Raw genomic sequence first — 13,971 nt, 5'->3', positions numbered from 1 at the left:
TCAGGAGATTTGCAGAGCAGCAACTTGGGCTTCTACTTCACCATTTATCAGGAATTTCAAATTGGACATGTTTGCCTCATCTGAGGCGGCATTCGGGAGTGTTGTGGAGAGTTCTTCCTGTAGAGGGGACCCTGGACCAATCGGCTCCCCGCCCTATGGATTTTTAGCTTGGGTATATTCCATTCTTGGACTCTCCAAGCAGCGCACGGGAGAAAGAACGTTGAGCTTACCTGAACATTCGTTCTATGTGCGCAGCGGGAGAGTCCAATCCCACCCTGGTTCCTTATGGGTTCAGTGTCCAGGTGTGGTTGATTTCATCGTACTTGCTACATCCTCTCCAGGTCGAAATCGTCGAAAAACTGGAGCTCAGCCGGGCAGAAGGGACATGGCCAAAGAAATTGCAACTCAGTCTCTGGCCAACAAGACAGAATTAACCAATTCTTAGTCTCTCCCGTAGCACACATAAAACAAACATTCAGGTAAGTTTAACATTCTTTCTGGGTCATCCAGAACTTTGAGGACTGGTTTTAAAAAAGTCCAGCCCCATCGTAACTCAAACAGTCACTGAATATGTTTAACTAAGGACTACCTGTATCAAAAACCGTTGTGATGATGAAAATGGAGGAGACAATTGCAGATTATGCATGTAATGAAAACCTAGAACAAGTAGATAATTTATGTACCTTTGTAGAAAGATAGCTAGTGAGAAAAAATATATTGAGAAATGTTAAGATATGCAAACATTGATAGAAAAGTAATGATAGTATATGGTCTGTTGCAAGGAATGAATGCTTGCAACATTAAACAAAATGGGCTTTTTATAACAGCATGCTTCTATTATATGGAAATGAGAGTAATGTACATCAGGAAAACATGAAAGTAAGTTGAGTACAGTGGGAATTGTATGTAGAAACAAAGGAATAGAGAGGATTAAGAAGGAAGGTTTGAATGAATATGCACTGAATATAAAACTGAACAAACAAAACAAAACAAGAGGGCTTGATCATTCAGAGACAATTAATAAGAATAGAATTGCAAAATCTGGATCAGAAAGAAGAGTAAGTAGACTGAGAGATAGGAAAAAACCAAAGAAGTCATGGCTGAATGGAATTTATGAGATCCTCAAAAACAAGAGAAACAAGAAGTTTAAATAGCAAAACAATGGATATGTTTTACGGATATAACAGACATAAAGATGTTTAAAAAGATTTAGCGAAGTATAGTAAATTGAATTGCTATCACTAGTTTTAGCAATGTTTCCTTTTACTTTTTTAATCTCTACTTAATTTCTTTGGCCTATGATTTCTTACTCTTTTTCTGAACTCTGACAACATTACTTCTCCTAAAAAAGAATTGCATAATGTGAATATAAATACATCTTTAAATTATCAATACAAATACTTTTCCTGGATATTATAATTTAGATAATTACTTGATCAAGATTAATTACATCTAAAGGCAGCTATCCGTGTTAAAGAATATATTCTATTATATAGAGTATTGAATGTGTTTATTTTTTTAAATGAATGATTGCTAATTTCTTCAGTTGGCCAGATGTATTATTGAGAAAGCTTTACAGAATACATTCAGTGGCTTCTGATGCACAAAATTAATACATCCTCTGGCTGCAATCCAACACTGTGTTAAGTGTTTCTTGTATTGATTTCAAATATCTTAAGCATGTTTAATGGATTGTTGCACAAATGAAAAAATATGTTACAATTTAAATCTCTTACTTTTCAAAATGGCAATAATAAGAGTCTGGTTCTGATCTCTAAATAATTTTAGCAATTACATTTTAAATCAGACTGAGCAAAGAGTCTCAATTTTTATTTTTCTTATGTGTAAAAAACATTGCTCCTGAACGCTCCCAGAAAATTAAAACCAAGATTTTCCTAAGCCAGATAACTTGCACTCTTTCTGAAAATTTTGAAGAAGGCAGTGTGACATGGAAGAAGACTGGACTAGTACTTTAAGAAAGAAAGGAAACAAAAATCTGAGTTACCTCTGTGCTATTACAGAAAAATATTAATACAAAAGGATTATGCTGCTACTGACCAAGGATAAGCTTAATGAAGCCAATGATTTATTATGCCAGAAAGATTTGTCCCACTGAGATCTGGCTTTTTCTGAAGTGGTGGAACTAGGTGATAATTTGAAAGGTATAATGAAAGAATTGAAACAATATTGGCTATTTTCCTGCAAAGCCTGTTTAGTTTAATGTACCATAAAGGTTATGCCTTTTTAGAGGCTTATTATATCTCATGCCATAGACTGGGTTCTTAGAACAGTTGTCACGCTTAAATATTAAATCTAAAGCATTTGCCAATTCACCAGTGATACTGTAAAAAAGTGAAGGTTTTAGAATACAAGCCTAGCTTCAAGATGATGAGCTATAAATAAGCCGGCTCATCCAAGCGATTGAAAATCTTTCATTAATAATATCCCGTCTTTATTTAGCACTTGTTAATAATGATGGTTCCTAAAACATTGTCACACAATTTAAACAAGTGTAGATAGAATTAAGATTCATTGCCCTCAGTGCAGTTTACCCCTTATGTAGGATGGCTGATTAAAAATGAATGATGAAAAAAAAAGAAAAATGAAATGATGAAAAAAGAGCTATTCAGAACAAAATTAAAGAAAACATTTTTAAAAATTCAAAATAGTTTTTATAATCCCTCAAAGGCTCTTAAATGTCATGTTTTATCATTTGACATCTATTCATATGATGTTCATCTACAAGTTTCCATTGTTTTTTCTAACATATATTGCAAATTTTTCTCAATTTTTATTAAAATTGTTTACTTCATAGATTTATATCCTATCTTTCAATCAGCACCATCAGGCAGTCTACATAATGTTTCATTTATTGAGAGAAATCAATTTTTTTCATTGACATCTTCATAGACTAGCTTTGTTTATTTAGGTATGAGGTAATCTGCTTATTTCTGCATTATTTTTTGTTTTGTTCACTGATTGCTTTCCAAACACAATCCCTCCCTCTCTCTCTCTCTCTCTCTCTCTCTCTCTCTCTCTCTCTCTCTCTCTCTCTCTCTCTGTGTGTGTGTGTGTGTGTGTGTGTGTGTGTGTGTGTGTGTGTGTACGTGCTAGCTCTCAGGTATTTGACAGAAAAGAATGAAAAAGTTAAAAGTTAAAAAAACAATACAGAGTTATGGAATAATACTGACTGGAAAATGCTTATTGTTTCTAACTTGGGAGAGATATGATGCCAAACAAATCAGTTAAAAGTATGATAAAGCATAAACCGCATTTGGGGAATAAATAGAAGGAGGAAAATTGTATTGGTTTTATTATTTAATAGCAACTGCTTGAACCAAGAATGATTTTTTTTATAGGCATGACACTCATAGAATTCTCCTTAGCAAAATTTATTATGATGAAATTAGTGGTAATACAAGAATTCCAGCAAATGAAGTATTTGCCATTTAGAATTAATATATCAATGTGTATATTAGGCAGTATTTTCTTCACAGCTATAATTTTATCACAGAGCATAATTTAAGTACACGGAATTACATATTATATGCATATTTTGTTCAGTGTATTATGAATTTATCATTTTTAAAAATGACCTATTTTCATCATGTTTAATTAATACAGTAACAATAGAAGGTCTATTTCTAATTCGAATGATTATCTTTTTTTAATAGCATGTAGTGCATTCTCACAATTTCAGATGTCTGTTATAATTTTTGGTGCTGGAATGGACAAGCAAAAGGAGGGGCGGGGGAAGTGATTTAATATAGTTGGAAAATCTAACACAACCCAAACTGTGTTAGTAAATTAGGAGTCACTAATGCCTTGCAACACAAGCTTAACACAGATTAAATTGTATCTATCTATTAGATTATTATCTATTAGATGCAGCAGCTCAGTGGCTAGATGCTGAGCTTGTCTATTGAAAGGTTGGCAGTTCAGCAGTTTGAATCCCTAGTGCCGCGTAACAGGGTGAGCTCCCGTTACTTGTCCCAGCTTCTGCCAACCTAGCAGTTCAAAAGCACGTAAAAAATGCAAGTAGAAAAATAGAGACCACCTTTGGTAGGAAAGTAACAGTGTTCCATGTACCTTTGGCATTTAGTCATGCTGGCCACATGACCACAGAGGCATCTTCGGATAGCGCTGGCTCTTCGGCTTTGAAACTGAGATGAGCACCGCCCCCTAGAGTCGGGAACGACTAGCACATATGTGCGAGGAGATTCTTTACCTTTACCTCATTAGTTTGCTGAAAGATTTGGGCCTTAGAGGAGTTGGCCTTGAACATGTCCAAGTCTTCTATCCAAATAGTGCAGAACACTGTATAAACTGTAAAACAGACATATACAGCCATAACATTGTCTTTTTATTTTTATGATTCTTTTTCACAAGCCTCCTGAAGTTTGTGATAAGACATCAGGCAGGAAAAAATCATTACACCCTGGGCTTTGCTTCTAATCCAAGTTTTTGATTATTAATGACAAGATCCTAAAATTACGCCTCATGGATTCTGAAATTGAGTTTTTGAAAAAGCACAGTAGATGTAATAGGAGGTAAAGTATGAAGTTCCAGAGAAATGAGCTGTGAATTGAACCTGCAATAGAAATTGATCCTATCAGTCAGTTTTTTCTTTGTTCTCTGGAAAAGAAACAACAAGCACATGTTACTGACTGTCAAGGAAATGAGGACCATTGATTAAATAAGATGCTCAAGTGCCAGAGGCTACAACTACACTAGTTGGTACCCAAGATTGTGAACTGCAGCTGTCAGATTTCACTGCTTGATACCTAGATGAAATTGGCAGAAAGAGAGCAGCATAAAAAAATATTCCAGGTGCCATCAGGTGAAGAGCAAAAAGCTACCAGAGAAAGCTTTAAGCACCACAGATTTTGTGCTTACGGAAGCAATATTGACCTCTTATAGTGAATCAGTGGTCCTGGATAGTAATGTGATTCACACCATTCTGACCAATTTATAATAGATTAACATGCTATGCTCCATGACTCTTTCAATCAAACTGTTATAAATTGGGGAGGACCCAGCTTTATAATCTCTTCTTCCGTCTATAAAATTCCAGGAGAAAACAAATATATCATGTAAAATTTATCATGTAATATACAATATACAATTAACTAGCAGGAAACTACTTTTGAGAGAGATTTAGAATGTAACACAACTAAATCACACTTTCTTTCTTATGGGCTGATTCACTGATTTTGTTATTTTGCTTTTCTATGAAAGTATTACAATGTTTTAACTACTTCTTATAACTCATTCAGTTTCAAACAGCCCACTTAAGGCACATTCCACTTTCTTTTCATTCTACCTATTCCAGAGACAATATAGAGGCAGTTGAGGCCTCATGGTATTCAGTCTTGGTCAATAGAACAGAGAAATTAATCTCCTGCAACAAGGGTGCATGGAACTTTGGGGAGTCTTCTGAATTTTGTGGACCGCTTTAGCTTTCAGCATCGCAGCTGCCACTTTTTCAGACATCTCGGCAGCTGTGGCTTCCTCCAAGACGTCCTTAAGCAATAACTTCTTTCTGCTTAAGAACTTTTTTTGGAAAGCCCTGTCCCTCATGCCGAATAAAATGCAGTCGCTGATGGCCTTGTCCACATTATCAAACTCGCAGTTGGCAGCGATTTGGCGCAGGGCAGCCACAAAGTGTTTGATTGATTCTCCTTCCCTCTGCTCCCTTTGATGGAAGGTGAATCGGTTGGCGACCGGAGTTCCCGTTGGTGCGTAGTGTTCTTGTAGCACCTCCTGGAGATCAGTCCAAGACATCTCCTCGATCTCCCTTGGTGCCACGAGGTCGATGGCCATCTCCAGCACTTCGGATCCTCAATGCGCCAGGAAGAGGGCTCTTTTTCGGTCATCGTTGAGGTCCTGGTAGTTGTTCCCCCTCAGGAACTGGCGAAACCAGACCATGTAGGACCTCCACTTCTCCTTCCCGGGGTTGAAAGCTGCTAGCGATACGAGTGCGGCTTGCAATGTTGCCATGGCTTCGGTGGCTTTGTCTTCGTGACTTCAGCTCAGTTCAGCTCTTAGTTGGGTAGCGGTGTGCCATGAGATTCTCGCTGCGGTACTTTTGAATCCTTCGTCGCCAGTGTTAGATCAGGCGCAGGAAAAGAAGACACGACCAATGTAGTCCATTCAGCACTTTTATTGAATGAGAATAAGACTGGTGGCTGCGCTGCCGGAGCTGTCCTTTTAAGCGCTCCCGGCAAGTCGCACCGCCCAGAGACAGCATTTTGAATTTCCCGCCAGAGGATTAGCCAATCCCCAGCAGCTGTCTTTATAAGGACATAACAATTTTCTTGCATGAACATAAGCAGCTTTTAACTGCAGAATCCTCATGAGTAAATGAGTATGAAAACTAAGGAATAACCCCTGTACTGTTGAAGGATTGTTCCTTTTCTCTCATATAGAATCTGAGGTTAATGGGGAGAATTTTTATATGGACTAAATTTTGTAGGGATCTAAAATTTCAGGGTATGTTTCAAATGTTTTCCTCCAGGAATTTCGCTTGTGCAATGACCACCTCCTTCCTCTGTATGCACAGTGGAATAGGAAAGCACTTGAAAGCCAACACACAGAGAGACAATTTGAATATCATTGTTGAATGGGAGGTGCTGATCTCATTTTCATCTCTCTTCCTGTGTAACTAACAACAGAAAGGTGGGCAGAATTGAGTTCTCATGCTGACTATGCATGCTCATTGCTTATTCAGTAGTAACTCAACATATATACTTGACACCTTCATTTTTCCAAAAGCTAAATTTCTTTTTCACTTAAGAAGGATTAGGACCATCAGTGATTATGGTGATTTTCATGAAAATTTTGCGAGATCAGAGCCAAATAGGACAATAAAAGGAATTGAAATGAGAATTATACAATGATTTTCACCAAACATATGCCAGACAGATTACTGGAACTGGAAATGATAGAAAGTAAAATGTATTTAAGCTCAAAAACCTCATAGAATAAAAAATGGTTGCTGAAAACAATAAATGTAAATATGAAGAGTAGATAACCATGATATTCTTGCAGAAGTATTTTAGAACAATATTGCAAGTTTGCAGAGATTCATGCCACTCAGAAGTAGTAGACTCTTGTGGCAATTATTTAGAACATTATTGGTGAAAATACATTGATTAATAAACATGAGCTGGAACATGCATAGTAATCTATTTATTATAAGCACTTTCTGGCTCGTTAAAACTCATCTTAGTATACAGATAAATAAACAAGGAAATTCTCTTTTATCTTCTTGAGTACTTTCATTTGAAATAAAAAAATCAGATTATTCTGCTACATTTGTATAACTCCATTGACTCCATTCTATGCAGTAGTTTTATAGATACGCAAAGCAAGTTCCACCCCATAGCATAATATAAGGCAAAAGTAGTTTAAATATCCATTGACTATAACTACTTGGACAGCATAAACAAAAAAAGAATATTTTGGTTTTCGTGGAAGAATCAATGCAGGAACTGTCATAAAGTTATTTTTTTTAAAATCTCTATGACACTGTCATCATAACAATGACTTTAATATAACAAAATTAAACATACAGTCAGGTCCATAAATATTGGGACATCGACACAATTCTAACATCTTTGGCTCTATACATCACCACAATGGAGTTGGAATGAAACAAACACAATGTGCAGTAACTGCAGACTGTCAGCTTTAATTTGAGGGTATGTACATCCAACTCAGGTGAACGGTGTAGGACTTACAGCAGTTTGTATATGTGCCTCCCACTTGTTAAGGGACCAAAAGTAATGGGACAATTGGCTTCTCAGCTGTTCTATGGCCAGGTGTGTGATATTCCCTCATTACCCCAATTACAATGTGCGGATAAAAGGCCCAGAGTTCATTTCAAGTGTGCTATTTGCATTTGGAATCTGTTGCTGTCAACTCTCAAGATGAGATCCAAAGAGCTGCCACTATCAGTGAAGCAAGCCATCGTTAGGCTGAAGAAACAAAACAAACCCATCAGAGAGATAGCAAGAACATTAGGCATGGCCAAAACAACTGTTTGGAACATTCTCAAAAAGAAGGAATGCACCGGTGAGCTCAGCAACACCAAAAGACCCGGGAGACCATGGAAAACAAGTGTGGTGGATGACCGAAGAATTCTTTCCCTGGTGAAGAAAACACCCTTCACAACAGTTGGCCAGATCAAGAACACTTTCCAGGGGGTAGGTGTATGTGTGTCAAAGTCAACAATCAAGAGAAGACTTCACAAGAGTGAATACAGAGGGTTCACCACAAGATGTAAACCATTGGTGAGCCTCAAAAACAGGAAGGCCAGATTAGAGTTTGCCAAACAACATCTAACAAAGCCTTCACAGTTCTGGAACAAGATCCTATGGACAGATGAGACCAAGATCAACTTGTACCAGAGTGATGGGAAGAGAAGAGTATGGAGAAGGAAAGGAACTGCTCATGATCCTAAGCATACCACCTCATCAGTGAAGCATGGTGGTGGTAGTGTCATGGCGTGAGCATGTATAGCTGCCAGTGGAACTGGTTCTCTTGTATTTATTGATGATGTGACTGCTGACAAAAGCAGCAGGATGAATTCTGAAGTGTTTCGGGCAATATTATCTGCTCACATTCAGCCAAATGCTGCAGAACTCATTGGACAGTGCTTCACAGTGCAGATGGACAATGACCCAAAGCATACTGCAAAAGCAACCAAAGAGTTTTTGAATGGACAGAAGTGGAATGTTATGCAATGGCCAAGTCAATCACCTGACCTGAATCCCATTGAGCATGCATTTCACTTGCTGAAGACAAAACTGAAGGGAAAATGCCCCAAGAACAAGCAGGAACTGAAGACAGTTGCAGTAGAGGCCTGGCAGAGCATCACCAGGATGAAACCCAGCGTCTGGTGATGTCTATGTGTTCCAGACTTCAGGCTGTGATTGACTGCAAAGGATTTGCAACCAAGTATTAAGAAGGGAAAGTTTGATTTATGATTATTATTCTGTCCCATTACTTTTGGTCCCTTAACAAGTGGGAGGCACATATGCAAACTGCTGTAAGTCCTACACCGTTCACCAGAGTTGGATGTACATACCCTCAAATTAAAGCTGACAGTCTGCAGTTACTGCACATTGTGTTTGTTTCATTCCAACTCCATTGTGGTGGTGTATAGAGCCAAAGATGTTAGAATTGTGTCGATGTCCCAATATTTCTGGACCTGACTGTAGTTCTTGTTGCTGTCTCCCTGTTGCTAGTTGGAGGTATCAGGAAAAATTTTAAGCTGTGTCATTATTTGAGCTGTATGTATAAAGAAAGCCATGATGTACAATTAAAATATAATTTTAAATTTCCCACAGCTAGTACTTTAAATTATTGGTATTGCAATTTGTCTTGCCTAACATAGAGCTAAATTCTTCAGAGAAACTGCCTTTGATTTTAAAATTGAATATTTGGTTGCTGTATACTGTATGTAGAATGATCCATAAACAAGGTTAGTTGGACTTATTCTTAACAAGAATAAGTTAAATAGTTACATAGAAGGCCAAAATATTTATGTGGTAGTGTTTAAAAAGAATTGGTGGATCTATCTAGATTTGAAATTTAATTTAATTTAATCTTATCTTATATTTATCTTATATTAAATTTCTAGTATTCTTACTTTATCTTGCTTGGATGTTCATTTTTTCTGAGTTTGTGCAAAAATTTACATGAATTTTCTTGTATACGTAAACACTTATATGTTTTCTACTTAATTTCTGTTACAGTAAAAATTTTACTGTAAACATTTTTCCAAAATTGCTTTTTAACGGTTTATATTCTATCACATTATTCATGTAAAAAAATTAATCTGAGAATTGTAATTAAGTGTTTAGAGAAACAGAAACTATATATGTTCCTATCCAAAGAACAGACTGGAAAATTTAAATTAAGTAATTTCATACTAATACAAGGGTCCAAGCAAAGTCATTTCATATCTTCAAACTCTCACATTAAAATGTTCGCCTTCCTTTTCTTTTCAGATCCCGTGCATGGTCCAAGAAAGCTTGAAGTTGTAGAGATCAAATCCTGGCAAATTACCATTACCTGGGAGCCATTTGGCTACAATGTGACGCGTTGCCATAAATATAACCTTACAGTCCATTACCGTTATCAAACTGGTGGACAGGAGCAAGTTAGAGAAGAAGTGAGCTGGGATACTGACAATTCACACCCTCAGCACACCATTACTAATTTGTCCCCCTACACTAATGTCAGTGTCAAACTTATTCTTATGAATCCTGAAGGAAGAAAAGAAAGTCAAGAAATTGTGGTACAAACTGATGAAGATGGTAAGTTTTAAAATGTAATGTTTCTAGCATTTAATATGAACTAGACAACCCATGACTGATGTGTCAATATTTCAGAGAGATTTCTTTTACCTAAATAGAGAAACAGAATGACCATGTGGACATGGGAGCGACTTCTGACATCCTGTGGGCTTTCTCACTGAATTTCTTTGTGGGAAGCTGGCAGTGGAAAATCTCCCTTCCCTTCTGTTTCCTCTTTGCCTCCACTCCACTCCCTAGCATATAAATTACACACATACACATGGTGGTTATATCAATAGAAGAGTTACTGTATATATATCTCAACTACATGATTTTAACTGTTTGATTAAAACTGTTTAATGGACAGAACTCTTCAGAAGTTATTTTGCCACTGAAAACCATTGTTACTTTAGAACTATTTGAATATATCTTATTAGTACTCTGCCAAACGATTTCTGTAATCTTAAAATGAAACTTCAGTGTTCCTAAATTACAGTGTACTTTGCTAAACATCTTATTCTTTTATTTTATTCATTAGTTCCAAGTGCTGTTCCACTTGAATCTATCCAGGGAAATACTTTTGAGGAGAAGATTTTTCTTCAGTGGAAGGAGCCAGTACAAACATATGGAGTGATCACTTTATATGAAGTACGTTATATATTTAACTATAGGCTTGATTTCAATCAATATCATAAAGTACTTTTCTTATATATCTGATGATTTTTCCTATTGATTCACAATTCAGGTTTTAATTACACTCATTCTACTTTAGCATTTTAATTAGACATTAGAAAATTACAGAGGAAAAATATAATATGGCACATATTAATCTCTACATTAGATGTTGATTTTTGTTGATTAATCACAACATTAAGGTGTTGATTTTTGGTACTTAGGATACCAGTGCTGCTTATACTTCTATAATATTTTTTCTGATAACTGCAGTGGGTGCCTCAACTCTACTTTCTAGGCAAATCTGTTTATCATTACACCCCTTTGTTACTTCGATACATACACAGATTTTCTCCATCTCATCTCATTCTGTTCCCAAATTAATTTATGCCCACTATTGCATTTTTACAGTTTTATGAAGAAAAAAATAAGAAGAACCTCTCGTTTATTAAAATGCAAATTCAACAAAATCATGTTATTTGTTAATCTAACAAAAGAACTATAGGACACCTCTGCCCTAAGATATCTTGCGTAAATATACCGACAAAGCATTGTACATATTTTGTTGTCAACCTATAATCACTGTCAAATCTCTTACTTGACTGAATTAGTTTGACATTTATGTTTTTTCTTCATTTTCAGAAAGAGATGTTAATAAAACACTGTTTTATTATAAAGGAAGATAATAATTTACTGTGGAAAAATATATTTCTAAAATTGAGTAGATTAGAAAAATAAAATTGTGTGGGTAATGAAAAAGTTATTCTTCCTGTGATTTATTTTATTTCTAGACCAGCTTTTCTTACCTGGGTTCTGTGAAAGGTTTCTCTATAGCTTCCACTTGTAGTGGTGAGAATTTTTACATGCCCAGACTCAGCTGCTTCCCATTATAAATGTTGTAAATGTGGATTGAGAAGGTTAGAAATGAATTGTATTGTGATTTTTTTGTGTTTTTTGAAATATTTATTCAGGGGTAACCTGAGACATGAACATTACTTCAAGGGTGGGATCACTTCAACGAAGTGATCTAGATTATCTAAGTTCATAAACTTTCAAAACAGAATGAGAAACAGCATATGAAATATAATGGGGAAAATATTATGCAAGAATTGCCTCCAAAGAAACAGTTTGTAGCTGAAACAAAATGTTGTGAGCTGTCAGAACTCAGTACTGTACTATCAGTCAATCTTTATAATCTTGAAAAAAATGTTTGTTCTGAGTGTTTTTGTTTTGAGCGTTGAACAAAGCATACATTTTGTTACAACTTTCAAACAAAACATGGCTATTTTAAGAATAGTATTTGCAAGTATTATGTCTGTTCTACAAGCCATGGTTGGAATGTTATCTTGCCACTTGCCATTAGTTTGTTGTTCCTGGGGGTTTTTGCTTGTTTGTTTAACCTACATATATAGCATCAGAACTTTCTGGTAATTCCTTAACAATAGTATTGGCTTAGACTGGATGGCATGATTAGGAATGCAGGAAAAATCAGAAAGCACAGTAGTGGCATTTTACTGTACCAGAAGTGAATCTACCTATCCAATTCAGATATTTACAGATCTTTTGAGAGTTCCTCTCTCAATGAGATACTTGGATATTGACTAGAACTTAGGTGATAGAATTTTGGTAGTTCGCGGGTCTCCCTTTTCTGTCCCGGTCTTCTTGAATTATTCAAGCAGATTAAATTTTTGCCTTTAGTTGATTGTTGAGTGGCCAGCATAGTATCAATTAAGAAAAGTGCTGAGTGCAGTTGTCATCAAACTATTTCACAGCATCATCATCATTCTCACACATATTTTTGGTCAGTTTGCATTTTTGTGTATACCTAACAAACAGATATTCATTTGTGGGGTCCTAGGTGATCTCTGAATGTGGTTATTCTTGCAGATGTGCATTGATGATGTTGCCTAGTTTGGTAATAAAATTCTGGAAGAAAACAGCAAAACTCAAAGAGCACTAAGGATCCCACCATTCAATCCTTCTATCAGTTACTAATTTTCTTCCAAACCAAAAGAAAATTAAAAGGGGAGGGGGGAGCAGACAAGTTAAAAGTATTAGCTTCAATCTGAATTATAGCCTTTAAAATTATAAACTTGATATCTCTAAGCCCTGAGGCTACAAAAAACAAACAAACAAACAAACCCTCACAATACTTTGGCTAAATCTGTGTTCTATCATTGTATTTCAGACATGAAGTTCTTAAGAGTAAAATAACTTATCAGAAGGTGTCTGACATTGCAGTCATCTAAAGGATATATTGAATATTATGCAATCCTTTTCCAACTTCTGATGATATTGGTATTCTTTTGTAGATCACATACAAGGCTGTCAGCTCCTTTGACCCAGAAATAGATTTATCAAACCAAAGTGGACGGGTTCTAAAGCACGGGAATGAAACACATTATTTGTTTTTTGGACTGCATCCTGGAACTACTTATTCTTTCACTATCCGGGCTAGTACAGCCAAAGGCTTTGGACCACCTGTAACAAGTCAATTTACCACAAAGATATCAGGTATATTTAAAATCAGCAACCTTGCCATTATGATAAATGTTATTTTCATTTTTTTTAATTTCTTTTTATTTGATTTATATGCTGCCCTTCTCCGGAGACTCAGGGCGGCTTACAATGTGTTAAGCAATAGCCTTCATACTTTTGTATATTTATACAAAGTCAGCTTATTGCCCCCACAAACTGGGTCCTCAATTTACCTACCTTAGAAAGGATGGAAGGCTGAGTCAACCTTGAGCCTGGTGAGATTCGAACTTACAGCAATTGCAGACTGCTGGTGTTAATCACAATGCTATCAGTCTGCTGAGCCACCAGGCCCTTTTTTTTTAATTGTTTAACTTAAATTTTACAATTTTATTATGGATGTCAGGAGCATATTTAAATTAAAGCAGTTAAAACATATTTCATTTCTAAACAATGTTATCTAAACATTACTGCACACATCCTTTTGCTTACAAAATAGTATTGGTATAAGTATATTATA

The 13,971-nt window shown here is 36.0% G+C and overlaps 1 protein-coding gene across 32 annotated transcripts in view; it reads left to right on the top strand.

Annotated features, from left to right (window-relative positions):
* Nucleotides 1-13,971, top strand: part of PTPRM (protein tyrosine phosphatase receptor type M) — a 467,288-nt gene that overhangs the window by 261,395 nt on the left and 191,922 nt on the right. For all 32 annotated transcript variants that reach the window (XM_087890425.1, XM_087890424.1, XM_087890423.1 and 29 more), the window contains exons 8-10: nucleotides 10,017-10,325; nucleotides 10,843-10,952; nucleotides 13,289-13,490. In XM_087890425.1, coding sequence (XP_087746551.1) covers nucleotides 10,017-10,325; nucleotides 10,843-10,952; nucleotides 13,289-13,490 — 621 coding nt within the window. The remainder of the gene's footprint in view (nucleotides 1-10,016; nucleotides 10,326-10,842; nucleotides 10,953-13,288; nucleotides 13,491-13,971) is intronic.

Source organism: Pantherophis guttatus, chromosome 3 (assembly GCF_059756535.1).
Source record: "Pantherophis guttatus breed Tessera chromosome 3, ASM5975653v1, whole genome shotgun sequence".
NCBI classification, from domain to species: Eukaryota; Metazoa; Chordata; class Lepidosauria; order Squamata; family Colubridae; genus Pantherophis; species Pantherophis guttatus.
This window is presented reverse-complemented; position numbering and strand designations above follow the sequence as displayed.